We start from the raw sequence: 21,539 nt of genomic DNA, 5'->3' as shown, positions 1-21,539 counted from the left end.
AGAAGTTGAAATACGATTTCTCTATTGTACAAGGCAAATGGCTGGAAAACTATACAAAATAGGAGAAAGCTTTTCATTACATTCAAACTCCAGCAAATCATCTTTTTTGTGCTCACTCAGGAAAACTGACAAGTTCACGAAGATCGGCACCAGTTCATTGGTAGCAAGTCAGGGCTGCCAACCTTCCACACGGAGGTATTTGGTCATGCCTCTGTTCTATCTGAGTATGAGCCTGGCTGCTCTCGCTCCCAAACAAGGGATAGTGTGAGAAGGGACAGAGGCAGCCAAGGGCACGGAGTTGGGGAAGGAGGGCAATATCTGACATTTTACTGAGCCACAAACCCCCTGCAAGGCAAGGGCTGGAGACCAGGCCCTGATTGACAGTGGCTTTGAAATGAAATGAGAGCAGCCTCCTAAGTCAGGACCTTAGCCTGGCACAGAGGTCCCAGATGCCAAAATAGCACAGGGCCAATTTCAAATTTACAGAATTAGTCACTCTACTCTTGTGAGTCCTAAGTGACTTTAAATAGGCTTTCCTTTCCTTAAAGGACATAGGACGTCTGATTCAGCAAAGAAGCATTTAACTTAGCTGATGTTTACCTGCCTTCTGAGTTAGTCTAAAGGCCACCGTATGAAAATGAGGCATAAACATAGCTAATTAAGAATTAGTACGCTTCACAGTGTTCAGCCATGCTTGGAGAGGCAGGGTTTCTGGAATTTAGCTAGAGATGTGGCATTGCACACCAAGGGCCGACAGCTTCAGATGGGTGTACTGTTGTTTTGTGCCCTGAGAATTTTACAAGGCAGCTGTAATTCCTCTATTTTTTCCATGGCCACTTGGTATTTCCGGGCTGAAGCCTGAAGTACTCTACCTTATTTTCCATATCCGCTATATATGGAAAAGCCGTTCAGGGCCCAGGTCCACGGGGTGTTCTGAAGTTCATTCCCAAGTGTGGAACTGACATCAGCTTATTGCCCAAGAGGAAGTCTCCTGACTAGTAAAGCAAGTTAGCCAGCTAGTAGATGTGAGATAAACCACTCTACACAACACTCTGCCAGGTGAACTTCAGGGACATTTGAACCAGATCTAATCTAAGTAGGGCATCTGCTTGGAAAATTCTAAATGACTGACAAGAAGACCCATCTGCTGAGTCACAGTAGGCCACCAGGTATAAAGTCATGTGCCTTGGGGACTTCAATTAGGTGTGAGTGGTTATGTCTCTAAGATAGCAAAGCTTCCATAATGCCCTTCAATGATGATACCGAAAGGTTTAGGAAATCAAATAACGGCACAGCACCTAGTACTTAGAATTTCTTCAGAATATTATTGTATGAATAAATCAGCCACATAATTGTTGAAAATGCAAAAAAACACAGTAGCATGGTGCAAGTTAATATTGGCAGCATAGAACATCCCTGAGGAGAGAGTCGCTAGGCATGACTCTCTAATGCATCTCCAGACAGAACACAAATAGTTTCATAAGTGGGAAATTTTGCCAGAGTGCACGGAGTGTAACAAGGTCAAAGATACTAGAAAAACAAGAGCAGCAAAAATAATGAAACAAACAACCACAAAGCGGAGGGATCACCACTTATCTCCAGGCTGAACGGGGCAGCCCGGCCTGCCGTTGGTGAACTTGCCAGTGCTAGCATTCTCCTGTTCTGTATGGGTTTCCAGTGAACTAGCTTTTGCCAGGAATGTCAGAGCTGTAGGTTCACCACAACCTCCAAAGAAGGAAAGAACAAAAGAAAACTACATGGACCAAAAACAGGAGACAAATTTACTCAAAAAGAGAACTGCTTTGCTATTCTTTGGATTTTTCCCTCCATGTGTACTTCTGGCAGGACACCTACAGGCAGACCTTCATCTATGTCTACAGCTCTATCAACTATCAGCACTGTTTACCTATATGCATGCTGTGTGGCATTGCTAACAGAGAACATAATGATTCATTCATTTTATCAAGCATTAAAACATCAAACCTGTCACAAATGCATTTTTGTTGTTTTTATAACTATCATAAATCTAACAGATCCATTGATAAGAGGAAAGCTTCAACTTGAACTGGCACTAACTGTTGCAGATACGGAGGCTGGAGAGATGAGTTGGGCGTTAAGAGCACTTGCTGGTCTTCTAAAGGACCAGAGTTCAGTTCCCAGAATTCATGCCAGGCAGCTCACAACCACCTACAACTCCAGCTCCAGGGGCTCCCATGCCTCTGGCTTCTTTCAGTACACTCACATGCACATACCCACACAAAGAAACATACATACATATAGTTAATAATAATGTACTAATAAAATGAACCCCAAATATTACAAACATGTAATATTGGCAAGAGGTGTTAAAGTATTTTGCATAATCAATAAGAAATACATGTTTTTCTTATGTCTCATTCATTATAATTCAGTGGTAAGCACTGACATTTTGAAATTTTTTACTCCTGTAGCACTGTCTAGAATTAGGCATTCTGTAGCTTAGCAGAATCATTGTCCATGGATGTTTTTCTGCACACTTTGCATAAAGATAGGTTAAGATGTTCCCAGGACTTGAGAATTTCTATCTTGACAATTTGTAGGCGCAAATAAATGATTATGAGATAATAGAATAATTTTGTGAAGAGGATTACGAAAGCTCATTAGGGGAGAAGGGAAGAAGATGTGATTCTGAAACCTAACCAGCAAAATTAGTAGAGATGTCTTTTTAAATAGTGATTCAGAAAGTGTTGAAGAGGGTGTGCAGTGAGCTGCAGCATGCAGTAGATGCTAGAGGATGTGAGCTGGAGGAAAGGGTGAGGATGCTGATGGGAAAGATACTGAAAAGATAAAATCAGAAGCCTTAGCTAACTAAATACTGAAAGTCCGATGGGGAGAGAACATGGTGGCCCTTGCTGACTCAGCAGCTTAGTTGAGATGAAGACAGAGGACTCCTTGGAATGTTGGGGTACCTCGGTGGGGTAGCTGGATCCATTGAGTATCAGTGGTGTTGAGTTTGAAGATTCTTGGGACATCTAGACATAGACGTGAGGAAAGGGTCTTGAACAATAAAGAAGAGGTAACCTGTGAATTTAGGAATCTGGGTCCATCTGGTAGAGGAAGTCACTAGAGTTAATTCGAGTATGCACTGCCCAAGAAGAGGATGAAAGTAAGGTGACCCTCCCTAAAGCATGTCATCCCTTACCTAAGGCCAGGAAGAACAACAATCCCTGTTGAAGGACCTAGAGTGGACCACTGTAGAAATGACTAGAGAAATAATCGTGGGAGGATTTCTAGTCATCCAAAGCAGTGATGCTGTGAACGTCAAGGGAAGTAAATCCAGAAGTGATGACTACAGAGAGAACAGTGGTTTGTGTAGGCTGGGATGGGAGGAAGGAAGCAAAGGGGGCCATTTCACATGACCTCCATCCATCAAAGAGAAGATAAGTCTACAGCCCCAGGGCTGAGCAGATTGAGAGAAGGACCTTAGAACCTGGAGCTCTCAGGACTTCATCAGAAAGTAAGTAGCTGGAGTTACAGGAAAGAGAAGATAAAAGGCAGAGAAACCAAGTGAAAACGTAAGCCTTTCTCCTCACAGATGAGAAACACTTCAGCATCGGGGATGACCTTGCAAAGCCTCTCCTCTCTGTTATGAAACAGGAGAGCAGACGTTTGCTAATTAAAGGATTAGAGCATCAGTAGCAAACAGGAAAAAAAAAAAACTTCCATGAAAAAGATGAGGAATATATATAATATATAATATGTTTCTGCATATAATACTTTTCCCCATTTGTTTTATTTGTTGAGCTCTTGTCCACATATAAAAATTTTTATTAATTTACATTCACTAATGCATATTCTTTTTTCTCTTACTGAAAATAGGGTTTTTTTCCTCACATAATATATCCTGATTAGTTTCCCCTCCTCTACTCCTCCCAGTTCCTCCCCCACCCCCATCTAGATCTATGCTTTCTGCCTCTCATTAGCAAACAAACAGGTTTCTATGTGATGATAATAAAATATAATAAGAGTAAAATATAATAAGATAAAACAAAAACTAACACATTGAGATTGGATAAAACAAACAGAAAGAAAAGCGCTCGAGAAGGCACAAGAACCAAAGACCACTCATTAGCCCACTCGGGAATCCCATCAAACACCAAAGTGGAAGTTATAATATATATGCAAAGGACACTCTTGCCACCTCCCCTTCTGCTGGGTTCCAATGAGCCCTGAGGTGGGAGGGTTTGATATTGACATCCCCTTTAGGGCTGAGTGTCCCAAGGTCTCTCACTCTTTGTGTAATTTCTGACTCTGGCTGAGCAAGGCACTGTTCCATAAGTATTGCAGAATATCGTTAGGAGACATTTTACCTTTTGTGTTGTTCTGATTTGTTTCGATAACAATAGTATTGAGTTCTATCCAAGGTCCCTGGCCTATCTATACTCAGGCTTTCTGTCAGCCAGGCAGTATTGGGCATAGGTTCCAGCTTGTGGAATGGGCCTCAAATCAGCTATTGGATACTGTGGGAGTAATCAGTTACTCCCACAAACTTTGTGCCACCATTAAACTAGTGGCTGGGTTGTTTACGTTTCTCCCTTGGTAGCATGCAGAATGCCTTCCTGTACTAAAGACACTGCCACGTGGTTATGATAACCCTATGTAGGTGACTGCTCAGTGTCTCTGTGTTCAACGAGTTGGATAGGTGTTGTGTTCAACAGTGAGGCCTTGCTGTTATGTTGTGGAGAGCGACCTATAGTCTTGGCAAGAGCATGGGTTGTTTGGGGATCCACACGGGACCCCTTTGGACAACTCACTTAGTTGTAACCCATTCTCAGTACTAGAAGTGACAAAACATTCCACTGGAGCACTGTCTCCCCCATTATTTAGCAATTTTACTTAGATCTCCTTCGTATATGCATATATTTTAGGAAGAAGTATATATATATTTATTTTACTGTATCAGATTCCCATAGTCCATCAAATGGTTCTTAATTTTAGCTTCTCTCTCTATATTCCCTCCCTTGTCTCTGTCTTTCCTCCCACCTCCACTTGGTAGTGACATTCCAGTCCCAACACCCATATCCATCCAGAATTATGTACACTATTTCCATTTCTAAGGAGATCTCTCTATCCCTCACGCCAAAATCCCTTACACTGTCATAACCTCTGTGGGTAAATGGACTGTAGCTTGGTTACCACTGCATTAATAGCTAAGATCCACATATAAGCAAATGCATTCCATATGCCTGATTCTGGGTTACTTCACTCAGGATGATTTTTTACTCGTCCCGTCCATTCCCTTGAGAATTTTATGATTTCATAAACACTCCAGCATAGCTTCAATACTGCTCCATTGTGTAAGTGTACATATTTTCTTTATTCATCTTTCTGTTGAGGAACTTCTAGGTTATTTCCAAGTTTTGGCTATTGGGAATAGGGCGTCAATGAACATGATTAGCAAACACGTCTGTAGTAGAATGAAACGACCTTTGGGCATACCCAGGGATGGTACTGCTGATCTTGAGGTACCCATCTTCCTGAGGAACTGCCACACTGATGTCCATAGTAGCTGTAGACGTTTGCACTCCCACCAGCCATGGATCAGTGTCCCCTTGCCCACACCCTACCAGCACGAGCTGTCACTTGTGTTACTGACCTTCGCCATTCTGACAGGGGTAAGAGGCAACCTCAAAGTTGTTCTGATTGGCATTTTCCCCATGACTGACGATGTTAAACATTGCTTCAAGTGTTTCTCAGATATGTGAATGTCCTCTTTTTGAGAATTCGTTGTCTAGAGCTGCACTCCTTTTTTTGAATTAGGTTGTTTTATTGATATATAGTTTTTAAAGTTCTTTATATATTTTGGACATTATCCTTGTATCAGATGTAAAGTTGGTACAATCTTTCCCCATTCTATAGGCAGCCTATTTATTCAAATAATGGTGTCATTTGCCCTACAAAAGCTTTTCAGTTTCATGATGTCCCATTCACTAATTGTAGTGCCAGTGCTAACAGTGTTCTGTTTGGAAAGTCTTTTCCTGGGCCAATGAGTTCAAGGCTTGCTCCCCCTTTACCTTCTATCAGGTTCAGGGTATCTGGTTTCATGTTCAGATCTTTGACTATTGGAGTTGAGTTTGTGGCAGTGTGATAAGTATGACCTAGCTGGATTTTTCTTTATACAGGCATCCGGTTTCAACAGGACCTTTTTTTTTAAAGTGTTCTTATTTTTGTTGTTTTTGTTGTTGCTGCTGCTGCTGTTGTTGTGTATGTTTCCATATGAAAATTATCTTTTCATGATCTCTGAAGAATTGTGTTGGGATCTTAAAATGGGAATTTCATTGAATTGGTAGATAGCTTTTGGTAGGATAGCCATTATTCCTACTGATTAATGAGCAGGGAATATCTTTCCATTGAGATGGGTACCTCAAGATCAGCAGTACCATCCCTGGGTATGCCCAAAGGTCGTTTCATTCTACTACAGACGTGTTTGCTAATCATGTTCATTGACGCCCTATTCCCAATAGCCAAAACTTGGAAATAACCTAGAAGTTCCTCAACAGAAAGATGAATAAAGAAAATATGTACACTTACACAATGGAGCAGTATTGAAGCTATGCTGGAGTGTTTATGAAATCATAAAATTCTCAAGGGAATGGATGGGACTAGTAAAAAATGGATGGGACTAGTCTTAAGGTTTTCATCATATAAGTCTTTACTTTACAGTTACCACAAGATATTTTATATTTTTTGAGGCTATTGTGAAAGGTGTTGTTTCCCTGATTCCTTTCTCTGTTCATTTGTCATTTGTCTACAGGAGGGGTAGTGAGATTTGTGAAATACATTTGTATTCAGCTACTTGGCTGAAAGTGTTTCTCAGCTGTGCGTGTTTCTCTGTTTAGGGTCACATATACATACTATCACATCTGCAAATAAACATACCTTGACTTCTTCCTTTCCAATTTATATCTCCTTGATCTCCTTCTGCTCTGGCTAAGACAAAATACTATATTGAATAGGTAAGAAGAGAGTAGACAACTAGTCTTGTTCCTGGTTTTAGTGGAATTGCTTTGAGTTTCTCTCCATTTAAGTTGATATTGGCTATGGGGTTGTTGTAAACTGTCTTTATTATGCTGAAGTAGATCATTTGTATCCCAAATCTTTCCAGGGCTTTTATCATAAAGGAGTGTTGGGATTTGTCAAAGGCCTTTTCTGCATCTAATGGTGATGTTGTTTTGGCTCTTGGTTTGTTTATATGGTAGATTTGATTTATGGGTTTACATATTTTGAACCATCTCTCCATCTCTGGGATAAAGTCTATTTGATCATGGTAGATGATCTTTTGATGTGCTCTTGGATTTGGTTTGCAAGTATTTTATTTAGAATTTTTGCATCTATATTCATAAGGGAAATTGGCTTTTTAAGTCTCTTGTTTGTTTGGGTCTTTATGTAGTTTAGATAACAGGATAACAGTGCCTTTATTTAATTTGTATAAAGGTTTGTCAATCTTACTAGTTTTCTCAAAGAACCAATTCTTTATTTCCTTGACTCATTGTATTGATTTTTGTTATTGTTTCTATTTTATTGCTAATTTCTTGGTGTCTACTCCTTTTGGGTGTGATTATATTATTGATCCTCTTCGTATCCTTCTCCTTCCTCTTCCTCCTCCTCCTCATTTTCTTCTTTTTTCCTACAGTTTTCAAATATGTGGATAAGTTACTAATGTAAGATCTCTCCTGTTTTGTTTCATTTGTTCTGTTTATGTAGGCACTTAGCACTATAAACTTGCCTCTTAAAACTGCCTTTATTGTGTCTCATAAGTTTGCGTGTGTTGTGTATTCATCTTCATTTTATTCTAGAAAGTTTTGAATTCCTGTCTTAATTTCTATCTTAACCCATTTTGCATTCAGTAAACAGTTTTTTCAGTTTTCACGAGTTTGTAAATTTTTTTATTGTTTCTGTTGTTGATAATCCAGCTTTTATCCATGTTGTTCAGATACGATGCAGAGTATTATATCAATTTTCTTATAACCATTGAGAGTTGCTCCATGTTCAAGTATATGGTCAATTTTGGAGAAAATTCCAGGAGGTACTAAAAAGAAGGTGTATTCTTTTGTGTTTGAGTGAAATGTTCTATAAATATCCATTAGGCCAATTTGGTTTGCACCATCAGTTTACAATGTCTCTGTTTAGTGTTTGTCTGCATGATTTGTCTATTGGCAAGAGTTGTATACTGAAGTCTCCCACTATCATTGTGTGAGGATCAATATGTAATTTAAGCTTATTTCTTCTACAAACATGGGTGCCTTATATTTAGTGCATAGATGCTGTTAAGAACTGCAATGTGTTCCTGATGGATTTTTTTTTCTTTGATTACTATGTAGTGTCCTTCCCTATCTGTTCTAATTAAAGTCTTATTTTGTCTGATATTAAAATGGCTATACCATTTGCTTGGAATACTTTTTCCATTCTCTTACCCTAAGGTGATATCTAGCCTTGATGTTAATGTGTGTCTCTTGAATGCAGCAGAAAGATCGATCCGGTTTTCATTTCCATTCTGTTAGTCTGTATCATTTATCGGGGGAATTGTGACCATTGATGTGAAGACACATCAATGAGCAGTGTTTGTTGATTATTTTGTTGTGGGGGAGGGTGTGGGGGAGGGTGTTTCCCTCTTTTGATTTACTGGTCTGGGATTATTTATTCTCTGTGTTTTCTTGGGTGTGCTTAACCTCCTTAGGTTGGAATTTTCCTTCTAGCACCTTCTATAGGACTAGATTGATGGATGGATATTTCTTAAGTTTGGATTTATCATGGAATATTGTATTTTCCTCCATCTGTAATGATTGAAAGTTTTGCTTGGTAGAGTAGTCTGGGCTGGCATCTGAGGTCTCTTAGAGTCTGTAGAGAGAGTAGAGCATCTATCCAGGCCCTTCTGTCCTGGCATCTCCATTGAGAAGTCGGGTGTTATTCTAATAGGTCTGTCATTGTATGCTACTTGGTTTTTATCCCTTGCAGCTTTTAAAATTCTTTCTTTGTTCTATTTGTATGTGACAAGGGGAATTTCCTTTCTGGATCCATCTATTTAATGTTCTGTATGCTTCTTGTATGTTGATAGGCATCTCTTTCTTTTTGGGTTAGGAAAATTTCTTTCTATGATTTTTTTGATGAAAACTTTTCTATGCCTTTGACCCAGGTGTCTTCCCTTCTATTCCTGTTATTTTTAGACTTAGTCTTTTCATAGTGTCCCAGATTTTTGGTGTTTTATACTAAGTCTTTTAATTTAACATTTTCTTTGACCAAAGTATCCTTTTCTTTTATAGTATCTTCAGTGTCTGGGATTTTCTCTTCCATCTCTGTTGGTGAGGCTTGCCTCTGAGGTTCCTATTCGAGTCCCTACATTTTTCACTTCTAGATTTCCCTCAGTTTGGGTTTTCTTTACTGATTATATTTCCATTTACATGTCTTGAACTGTTTTATTCTTTTATGTCTACTACTTGTGTTTGCATAGATTTCTTTAAAGGATTTATTCATTTCCTCTTTAAGAATCTCTATCATACCCATGGCCTCCTGTAGTAGGTAGGGTTGCTGGGCATATTGCCCTTGCTGTTTTTGATTATGTTTTTATACTGATATCTATGTATCTGAGTTTGGGAAGATTGAGATTCTAGGTCTTGTCTCTGTTGGGCAGGTGTTTTAGACCTTGGTTTTTTGTTCTCCTCCCTAGTTCTTTAGGATTCTTAGAATAGTGTGGTGATTGTGTATTGTCTGTTAGTAAATTATTCTGTGATCTTGGTTGTTGTAGCCATGGGGCTCTCCAGGTCAAATGTGTGATCCACTAGAGATGGAGACACAGGGTGCTGAGTGGGAGCTGAAGCAGGACTGGGATGAGACTGGGGGGGTTGGATTTGGACAAATGAGGAACATGGTGAAATAAGCTTACCCACTTCCCTGACCAAACTGTACAGAGTCTTAATTTAAATGAATCTACTTCTTAAGATCAGAGGATATGAAAATAATTGATTATGAATATTGCACTGCCAAAAAATGTTACATCTTCCCAGAGAAATATTTTAAATGTTGCCTTCAAATCACTGCATTTTCTATGATCTTTCTGTATATAACCTTTAGGGAAACAGCTGATAGGTAAAAAATCAGGTGAATGAACTGACGTTCCTACCATACTCTGCGAGACTGGCCTTTTCTTCCTGCTCCTTCTGACAAGTCCCGTTATTCTACAAATGAAGAGCACTCTCTTTGTGTCCAGCAATATACAGTGCACAGTACAAAAAAGAGATGTTAGAGATGGCAGTCCTAACATCTGTGAATCTCTTATTTCATATTGTTCTGCATCCCAGGTAGCAGATCAGCTTGTTCATTTATTCATTGTACAGCTTGTATGCTGCCGCCTCTGTATTTTGTGGAGGATTTTTTTTCCTTCAAATCCATTACCTATCTTAATGGAATTCTACTTTAAACTTTAAAATATCTGTCATCAGTTAGCGGTTTCCGTCCCTCTGTGCTGTGTCAAATGTGTAGATAAGGCTGAGACAGATGAGGCAAAAGCTTAAAAAGTCCATAGCCACATATCAATTTACATACATACAGGTTTGCACTGGGTCCCGACCAACCCAACCCCCCTCCCCCACCACCCAAACCTGGTCTGGTGTGGAGCCCTCTGGGCTTTTAAATTTCATTTCTCACAAGACTGCACAGGGCACTGGGCGCTCTGACTGACTCCCATTCATTTCTTACTGTTTGGAAAATAGAAAGATAAAGCCAAAGAAAATGGTCTCAGAATTCCTCAAACTGAAATACCTTGGTCCCATGAGTCTTCCGGAGTAACTGGTTAGTGTTTTTCTGAAATGATGGTGGCTTGTTGCTTGAGGTATTATTGAATGAAGGAAGAAGAATGACTGGGCATGCCTTCAGCACCTGCCTCAATGCCTAATCCTCTCCAGTGAAATATGAAGTATGAAAAGGAAAAGTTACTTTCTAAAGTTGCAATTCTCCAGTGACCGCAGGAAGCCCAAGTCTGCCTTAGGGTCACTGAGGAGTGTGGGCACTGGGAGCAGAGACAGAATCTGGAAAATGGGACTCTGCACTTTCACAGGTTAAGATTTAAGTGAGCAATTCTCAAAGTGCCTGTCCCTAAACTAAAACTAGAAAGGCAACTTGGGGCTTTAAGTTGACTAAAAACGACGCTAAAGGTAAACTGACAGGAAAAGAGGCTATCTTGTATTCATTCTTGTCCCAAACCTAACAAAAACTAACAGGCAAACTCAAGGTAGTGACCATGACTTAAGAGTTCCTGTCTCAAACATCCATCCTGAGTCTGCGGCTCAGAGTAAAACCAAATAGGATCAGAATGGAGTTAATGGTTTTTCTTTGCTTGGCCCAAGGCAGTTAACTTTTCACAGCTATGCATCATGTTATCCCAGGAAGGACACTTTTTTTTATACCCACTCCAAAGCCTCAATGGACAAAGCCTCAGTACATCTGGTTCTTTAATTTTTCCTGATTGCCCTCCTCTGTCCATTTCTGCAAGGCACACTGTCCTTCCCTCAGACCCTGGCTTCTTTAAATGTCCCCTTTGTCTTTCTTCTGGCCTCTGCTTCTTTTTCTAGAGAAGTTCTGTTGAAGAGATGTCCCTAACCTATCAGTGAGCAAGGCACAAGCCTTAACAAATGACAAATGACTATATAATGATAATTTAATGGTAAAAAGATAATGATAAATATAATATCTTAGTGTAAAACAATACTGCTTCCTCAAATTTAAATATTAAAATCACTGCTTTGCAGCCAAGGGAATTGACTTGGGATAGCCCAATTGTGGTGATTTTCCTGTTAGGACTGGGCAACATTTTTCTTTTGATCCTTAGCAGTAAATGGCATGGGTTTAGAAACCCAGAGCACCCATGGGTTTTTATGGGTAATGAAAACCCATGTCCTGAGAAGTGAGTTTCCCATAGTTGTTCCCCACTCTACCTCCCTCCTGAAGCCCTCATCTTACCTTCATGTTCTATTGGATTCTTAATACCAACAAAAAATAATGGAGCTAGAGAGATGGATCAGAAGTTGAGAGCACTGTCTGCTCTTCCAGAGGCCCTGAGTTTGATTTCCAGCAACCACGTGGTGGCTCACAGTCATCTGTAATGAGATCTGGTGCCCTATTCTGGCCTGCAGACATACATGCAAGCAGAATGCTATATACATCATAAATTAATAATTCTTTTTAAAAAGAAAACAAAAGCCTTTTGCATGTCTGAGGATTAATTTACCAATCACATAAGTCTTGCTTAAGATTAATGTCAATTGAGAATGCAGCAAGGCACAGCCTAGTTTTCTTAGCTGTTTTGTTATCCAGCTACATACGATCACCTCCCTCTTAATAAATGGCACTGCCATCATTTATCAAGCCTTCGTGCCAGAGCCACAGAGGTGATCCCTGACTTCTTTCTTTGGATATTTCACACATAATCAGTAAGTCTTGATGATTCTACACACAGATATCCCCTAAAACTACTGTTCAGTTCTCTACTGCTAACCTTGGCTACCTTACAGTGGTCTCCTGACTGATCTCTGTACCTTCACAGCTCACTTTCCTATCGTATTGATATATGTAGGCCTGGGCCACTCACCTCTCGAAAGCCACTTCTCAGGAGACACAGCACCGAGTTACAGAGGGCTTTCTACAGGGAAGAAAGAGAAGAAGAGTAAAAGAGTAAGAAAGAGGCCTACATTTGAACGGGTCTTAGTTCTCCAGGAAGTTATCTTCTTTGGGACTTCCTCTTTGGATCCCTTCCCTGTAACAAAACACTACTTTCACCCTCACTTAAGGATGCATAGGATAACTCACAAAGGAGTGGCTGTTGCTATGACAGCAGTCAGCAAGAGCATCTGAACACATGAGTCACCTCTTCCCCCCTCTCAGTAATCATACTTAATTTGTGATTAATGTCAAATTTCTCCCATTCTTTCCCAGATTATATATGATCATATAATTCTTGATCATATTTTTTGAATATCTTTATATTACCTGGCAGATAAAGAGGGGTAAGGGGGCATGCAAATTATTTAATATGCACGGGCGGAGGGTGGAGTATGAAACTCAACCAAAGAGTTAGAACTGACACTTAAACTCTAAATGTCGTCTTCTTCAGGAGAAAGGGGAGGAGAGACTGTGAGTGCCTATAGAGGGGCTGCGGGTGAATCTCAGGAGAAACAGATGGGTCCTCCGAAGAGAAACAATGGCCCGGGGTAGAATGCTCTCAGCTCTAGAGCAGTTGGCACCCTGTGTCACTGGAGGCTCAGGGGCAGAAGTTCACAGTCACCATGACTCTTCCCACTGGGTGGACACAATCTCCCAGGCAATCTCTAATAGCTCTGCCCGCAGAAGACTGGTGAAAAGCCCACCTAGGCATGGAGGCAAACGTCAGTCTCTTCTCTGGCAGTTAATCTTTCCTATTTGACAAAGTTCCTGGGGAGATGGTTAAAGGTAAATTTTTTTTCATCTTTTGGAAAAAAAAAAAAACACAGACAGATCTTAAAATGAAGATCCTTCAGGGAGAGCTGTCTTCTGCATTTTAGGGGGAGGAATGTGAAACGGAAAGTTAAGAACGCCTGATTTTCATGCAGCTACTAAGATCTTACAATTTCCTTTCACCTTTAAGGCCAAAATGCTTAGCATGCCAAAGCATGTCAAGGCTGTGGAGCTGAGTCTCAGCATCATACACACCTTATTTCCTGTCTCCACAGCTAGATACCTAGTTTTCATTGAGTCAAAGTCTTGGTCCTTTTTCTTTTCCTTTTGCTCTTGATATATGATAGACTTGTGTGTGGTAGATGATCAGTAAATGATTCTTTCGTGAATGGGTAGTTATTTATGCCAATTCACAGGCCCACCAAGTTGTAAATATTTATGTATCTATATATGTCTTATAATATGGAAGATAAATGTCTCATGTATCTTCTCACCCCCTTCTATTATAATTTTAAAACCTTTACAGTGTCTCAGAGATGGAGAATTCATAATAGCTTGTAATTCATACACACTTGACAGATCAAGACTTTAAAAACAACAATTCAAGAAAAATTTTAATTATGAAATCTGATACTTTCATTGACATATCCATTAAGTTTGGGGCACTAATCATGAAGTAAGAATTTGGTGAGCCAAGAACATTTGTTTCTCTATCCCGTATGCTAAGCCACTATTATAGTACAGAGAAATAAAATAATGTTCTCTCCTTCTGAGTTCCTGGTTGGAACTGACTGGGCTATAAAGCACAGACTGGAGAGGGAAAAGCATTGCACGTATGTCCTGTATGTATCCATGCTATGCCAGGAGAGTGAGAGTGTCCAAGAAATGGCTTTGAATCAGACCTAAGTGCCATCTTCAAATAAGTAAAGAAAGGCTTGGAGCGGCCAGTTATAGGAAGAGGCCAAGGAAAGCAAGAGTAAATAAGGATAATGTTGAAACTGGCTGTCGCATTAAGAGCCTCTAGAGATTTAGAGTCCTTCTCTTCCTGGCACAGAGAAAGGGACACCCTTACAAGTAGGCTTTCCATTATAGGTATACACTTTCCTTAAAATACAACAATTACTGCTAATTTTCTGAACCTCTTCTCCAGCTGCTGTTTCTCAAAACCATCCCGATGCCTAAGAGACAAGGAAGAGGCAGCGTTTCTGATCCTCCATGCATGTAAAGAGACAGCATTCAAGCCGATTCATTTCCCTGTTTCTTGACAGTTTTGTGCATCATATGTGCTGCTTTGGATGGCATCCTGTACCGTGCGTACACAGAGGGATGCTGTCCATTTACTCTGTCAAACTTTCCAGAAGAGGATCCTAACAGTGAGCAGTCTCAGTCTAGCATCCTGCAAAATGGTGAAGCGGGAAGAGTGACCGCTCCATGTTCACACAGCCTTTGTGCGGGACCAGTGCCTGCTCTTTATTAATTGAACAGCTGCAGGCAACTTAGGCATTTAAGCCCTGGCTGGTTTTATTTTCTTTTTACATAATTGAGATTATCATAAGACTGCACATAGAAGATGGGAAGCATGTTTCAACCTGGGGGAGGGGTTGTGATACATGTTTAACAATGATGTCAGTTCAGGGGTGTGTGTGTGTGTGTGTGTGTGTGTGTGTGTGTGTGTGTGTTCCTATAAGTCAAAAATATTTTTAAAGGTAACAATCCAGTTTAAACAATACATTGTTTAAGCAAACAATTCCCAAAGCCAAGTGTGGTGGTACATATTTTAATCCCAGCACTCAGAAGGCAGAGACAGATGGATCTATGTAAATTCAAAGCCAGCTTGGTCTACATAGTGACTTCCAGAGCAGCCTGGGCTACACTGAGAAGACCTGTTTCAAAACAACAGCAACAACACTTTACAAAAGAAAGCATATAATACAACTATGCAACCATGCCCAATAGCACTAGCCATGGGGAAATAAACACAAACCACCATTGCAGTAAGACAGTAATCCATCCCCACCTAGTTGCTAAACTCCAAAGTGATGAAGCCTCTGATATCAAGTATTGGGACAGGGAGAATCTCAGAAGGGACTGAGACCTCCACCCAGTGTTTCCTGGTTCTTGTCATTATCAGGGGGTAGAGGGTGGGAGGGGGAACACTGGAGGTAAGGCAAAGTGAGGAACTGGGAGAGAGACTTTCTATGCAGTGGAAGGACGCAGTCAAGAAGTGAAAATTTCATCCTCTGAGTTCATGTCATGGGCCGGGAATTTGGACAGCCCAGCCATGCTTCGTGGAGAGGAGCATTCCCTATGAGCCAAGAAGGGGGAAAAGTGGGGAACTCATAGATGAATTGGAGACTCCCTGAAATAACAGTTATTCCCCTCCTTCTGTCTTTTTATGTGAAGTTTTCAGATGTGGCATGGTGTCAGATGTGTCAGGAGTACAGCCAGTCCGTAATGCTAACACAGGGACACCATTTATAAAGAAACAAGGAAGAGTTAGCAGCTCTCTCGGGAGCCGTGACAGTCCTCATCAGTTCTAGCAAGTTCTCACTTTTGACTCTTTCAGCTCTCAGTCTCCACCCTGGTGCCCTGTAGCTACTTCAGCATTAGACTTCTGCAACCTACACTCACCTCTTTCCTCTAGCCTAGAAAAATCTCATATTCCCCTGAGAAGAAGATAAACTGGTACAATTACTTTTGAAAAGCTGTTTTCAGAGCCTACTAAAGGTAGAGGAGATGAGTATCTCGTGGCACAGGGATTCTACTGTGACTGTCTACTGGCTATAAGTTAGTACTCATGTTTACAAAAGAACATAAGAATGTCTGTAATAGCATTGCTCAAAATAGGTAAAGCTGAAAACATTTCAAATGATCATCACTATCCAAAACATAAACTGTAGTGTGGTCACATGTAGCGAGACATTAGTGGGACATGACTCAGCAGTGAGAAAAAATGACTCTGTGTAACAGCTCAAATACATATTGTGTGATTCCCATGTATATGAAGTTTGAAAATAGTTACTAGTATAATTTTATAGAAGCAAGAATAGTGGTTACCTTTAGGAGTTCTTAATTGATTAGGAGCTCAAACAAGCCTTCTGGGATGGCAGGAACGGTCTGTATCCACCTACAGTAGTGCAGAGATCGATTAAAGCAAAATGCACGCACTCTCTGACCTATAGGGATTGCAAAAGAAACTCAGACTAAAGATGAAAGCATAGATAATAATGATTCCTCTCTCATTGGAAGTTGTGTAAACAAGTGATGTACATTTTTTGGTGAAATCGTGAGCCATTTTAATTTTTATAATTTCATCTGAACTTATTTTCTAAATTTTAATAGTGAAAATGTTGTTACTATAAAGATTAATATTGAAGCCTAGTTAGAAAAAAATTATCACAACAATAAAATTCAAGAGTAACCCTTGCAAATAGAATAATAAAAAAATTGGTAGGGTTTTCAAACATTGTAAGTAGAGGACTTTTTTTTAATTAAGAGATTTATATATGCAGGACTTCCATCCACAGAATCCATTTCTTAGCACTGTATCCAGGAAATGCTGTCTTCTGTGTTAGTATGGCTCCCCACCCTCCCCCCATCTCACAAAGCACCGCATCTAAAATACAGCATTAACTTTGTGCAAGGTGAACTTCCTTGTGTAAAGTTTCTGGAGGAGAAAATAAGAATGCCTGGCTTTCCTCCTGCAGTCCATCAGCTGGGTCGGAAGGACAGTCCCCCAACAAAGATGCTGAGTGTTTTGAGCTTTGTGAAGTGGTGAGAGGGCCAGTCGCTTCAACATCCTGAAGCATAAAACCTTACAAGAAGTGTGTGCGTAGACAGGAAACAATTACGACAGTCAGAAGACCTGCTAATTAACATTAGGCAAGGGAATACTCGAAAATGGAATTTACATTAACTTGAAGTTCCAGATGACACGCATCTTTATTAAAGGAAGCAGAAGTAAACAGTACGTTAATTAAACCTTCAAATCCATTTCTAAAACTCAGGTTTTAAAAATGTCACTTAGCAAAGAGGAACAACACAGTAGATTGTGATATCAAGCCACTGAGAGGGAAAACAATAAGATTAGGCCCTGCTGTTCATAAGTTCACACATCCCGAGAGAATACCACTGTTTAAATATGTAAATGCAGCAGTGATTTTCGAGTTTTCTATATTGACCAGCAGGTATCCATTTAGCAACAGAATCCTCTGAATATGTTGAAATCATTTATACATTTCCAACATCAAAATTGTTCCTCGTGTTCCAAATTATGAAGACCCTAGCCTATTCATGGAGAATAATTATTTATCTAAATCTTACATGACTCTAAAGTTAAATATGCACTCCAGTCTGTTGTTAAAAGGGAAGTTGTGGTCCTCAGTAGATATAATTCAATAGGTTTGAGAGTCTCTGCCTCTGGGCTCCATTGACCACACCTGAGCAGCCTATCCTATCCTCCGCAGCCAGATTGAAACCCAGAGATGTATTATTATTTATTATTATTTATTATTATTCTTTAATCCTTTTTTGCAGTCCTGTCATTATCATATCCCTCTCCACCGCCCCATCTCCAAGAGGGTGTCCCCATCACCTCCCCCACCCCACCACCATACCTCCCCACTCCCTGGGGCCTCAAGTCTCTGGATGGCTATGTTCTTCTTCTCTCACTGAGGCCAGACCCAGCAGTCCTCTGCTGTGTATGTGTTGGGGGCCTCCTATCAGCTGGTGTATGCTTCCTGGTTAGTGGCTCTGTGTCTGAGAGATCTTGGGGATCCAGGTTAGTTGAGACTGCTGGTCTTCCTCTGGGGTCTCCCTCCTCCCCAGACTCCTCCAGCCCCTCCCCAATTCAACCACAGGGGTCTCAGACCTCTGTCCATTGAAACCCTGAAAAATTTTAACCCTACGCGTTCCTTCCTGTTTCTGCTTATGTAGTCTGTTTTCTATTCCTTCTTCACCCCCATTCTATGCTTATCTAAATCCGACCTTCAAAACTCCAAAAAGCCACTTCCTTAATGAAAAATGCCCCTTTCATTCCAAGCAGAAGTAATCATTTCTGCTCTATGCTTCCATGCCTCCCGCTGGTTTCTACCATAAATTAGAGCCTCTGAATGGCTGTCTCGTGCCCCTGGCTCCTCTGTAACTTTCAAGTCTCTACCTGGTTTACTTGCTGTTCTCTTCAGAGTCTAGCACCTTGTCAGCAATTAACGTGATGTCAACCTGCATTTGTTAGTGAATAAATTAACAATTTTTTAAAGGAGATTTAAAATGGGAATGTGTTTATTTTTTTTTCTTAAAGAAAAAACATAGAAAGAATAAAAAGACTTATTTTATACATCTTACTAGTGTAACATGAAGCAGGTGATTGCTGAGTACAATGTACAATATCCTCACTTAAGAAAAACCAATTACATAGAGAGATCTGTGTCTGTGTGTGTGTGTATAAATAAAGAAAAAATGAGTAGAGATGATATAAATGCTGTATTCACGTATGAAATTCTCAAAAAAATTAATTTAAAACAAAAGAAAAACGCCTTAAAACTAAACGGCAGTGAAGAAAACAACAGCTAATTCACATATAGGGTGACTTTTATAGGTGTCTGTAGTATTAATGATGATATATTAAGTCACTTCCCCTTTTTGCAAAAAGATTAGTATACAGCATGAAGACCAGGTATGGGGAACATCACACTCCTTTATGAAGTTGTTTTCTCATGTTAAAAATAAGGGGAAAAAATTACTCTCAGCCGTCCCTACCCCATAAGTCTGTTATAATAGAATGTTATTATTGTGTAACATAAGGATGCATGGAAATCGTGATGTAAGGAAGCCAATGTAGGAACCTCAGGGAGCCTGCATGCGTACACCACCGACAAGGTCAGACTCATTCAGGTCAAATGTATGCAAAACAGCAAATGGAGCAGTCGGAGCAGGAGGTAACTTGTGTGCAGTAGCAAATCTCCATCACAAGAGCTAGGCAGCTCCTACAGCACAATAGCAAGTAGGAAGACCACCGCATTGCTCAGATGTTTCTAAGTTCTCCAGGATGAAGGAGTCCCCATCTAAACAATAAATCTCCATCTTGATTTACTATCACCAATTAGAAGGAGCAATCTTCCTGCTAAAACTTTTATAAAAAGTTGCAGACTTTTTTTTTTAATTAAACTACATCTCATCCTAAGTGTGAATATATTTTCCGGAAGGGAATACAAAATATGGAAGCCAAGGATACAGCCCTCACCTCCTCAGATGGGGCCCTCTCTAGGACACTCTTGCTTCTTATTCAGTCTTCATGTGTCCATCTTAACATGGACCCCAACACAGAGGAGGGATAGAAACTGGTGAATGCCCAGATCAGTGAAGCTTTTAAAATCATAGTAAGCACCAAAAGCTTTGGTTTGCCACATGGAGAATTTTGTGAATAAACGCAGAGGCAGACACGTCGGCAGTCTTCTAAGCCAATGGTGTGCAGCACTGAATTACCTAGGACAGTTAGCAAATATCTTCTCACATAGTGTTCCTCTCTTAATTAACGTATCACTGGACATTTTTCTAAGAGTGCCAGCTCTACGAGAAATATACAGGGCATGGGTATGGTGTTGCCTATGAGGCCCCAGTTTTTCTTCCCAAGGGAGCCACTGAACAATGCCTCTGATTCTCCCAAAGTCACTGTGACCCCTCACAGCCTATCCAGACTCTTCAGGATAATAAGCCTCCAGTAATTGCATGACTAAAAATGTCAAGATGTCTTTAAATTATCTGACTAATATTCATTTTGTGACTGTGGTTGATCTGATTACTTTAAACTTTTTATTTAGACTCACACTAATTCATGAGCCTAGAGAGTGGAACTCAGCTCCCCCCCCCCCCCCCACCCCCCCATGCTTTGGATAAGGTGCGGTCCCATTGAAAAGGCAGGACAAACTTAACTGATCATAACCACAGTTAGCCATGTTTCTTCCCTTCCTTCTACCCACGCACCCAAAGGTAAAATATTGACTTGGTATCAGAGTTAAATTTTGACTTCATACCCATGCCATAATTAAGACATAAGTTGTCAGCTGAAGCCAACATGGGCTAATGACCTTTCTCACGGTGCCATCTTGTCTTGTCATCGCGCTGAAGAGAAGCTGATTTTGCTATAGTAAAGCCTTCCCTAAGGTATGGCTTACAACTCAAGCATTTTAGAAAAGTCACCTACATTAAATGGGAGGCAAAGTCATGCTTCATAGATCACCATGATTTTAGGGTGACCTGCTGTGGAAACTAATAGGAACTAATGGGATGGGATGGACTTTTGTTTAAGTAACGCTCTACAAGATAAAATCCGTGTTAAACTTTAAAAGAACAGATGTTGGATTATCTATGTGGTATGGAGACGATATTCCTGTTTCTCATTCTGGCATGCATGGTATAGGAGCCTTTAGTAACACCTCTGTGTCGTCCTTAGAAGACAAAGGGAAGATAAAAGCCACAAGTTCCAGTCAGCCCTCAGGCTCCGAAGGAGGCTCCTTTCTCCTCAAATCTGGCACAACACCCCTGCCACTTGGAGCCATCGCGTCTCCCTCCAAGAGCACAAACGGCGCTCCAGGGTCTGTTGCTGAGTCAGAAGAAGAAAAAGCCAAAAAATTACTCTACTGCTCACTATGCAAGGTGGCTGTGAACTCCCTGTCACAGCTGGAGGCTCACAACACAGGTCAGCTGCCATCTTTGTCTCTTTGTCGTCTAAATAATGTTGATAACTAAACCCAACTCTTCCCAGCAGAATATCACATCTATTGTTCCCTCCTCCCCGTGATTTTAGGAAAGTATGGTCATAATTACTGAAAAATACAAAGCAGGAGTAGTGTGGAGACAAACTCATTCTTTATTTCATTAAAAAGCATCTAATACTGACCAAAAATCATTTTGACAAAGGACTGGAGATAGAGCCAAAGATTTATGTATAGTGGTCACTTATACACACTCATAAGAGAAAAAATGTGTGTGTGTGGTGTGTGTGTGTGTGTGTGTGTGTGTGTGTGTGTGGTGTGTGTGTGTGTGTGTGTGTGTGTGGTGTGTGTGTGTGGTGTGTGGGG

The 21,539-nt window shown here is 40.4% G+C and overlaps 1 protein-coding gene across 14 annotated transcripts in view; it reads left to right on the top strand.

Annotated features, from left to right (window-relative positions):
• Positions 1 to 21,539, top strand: part of Znf385b (zinc finger protein 385B) — a 385,123-nt gene that overhangs the window by 358,653 nt on the left and 4,931 nt on the right. For all 14 annotated transcript variants that reach the window (XM_029474268.1, XM_021151791.2, XM_029474269.1 and 11 more), the window contains one exon: positions 20,912 to 21,157. In XM_029474268.1, the coding sequence (XP_029330128.1) occupies positions 20,912 to 21,157 (246 nt within the window). The remainder of the gene's footprint in view (positions 1 to 20,911; positions 21,158 to 21,539) is intronic.

Source organism: Mus caroli, chromosome 2, assembly GCF_900094665.2.
Source record: "Mus caroli chromosome 2, CAROLI_EIJ_v1.1, whole genome shotgun sequence".
Classification (NCBI taxonomy): Eukaryota; Metazoa; Chordata; class Mammalia; order Rodentia; family Muridae; genus Mus; species Mus caroli.
This window is presented reverse-complemented; position numbering and strand designations above follow the sequence as displayed.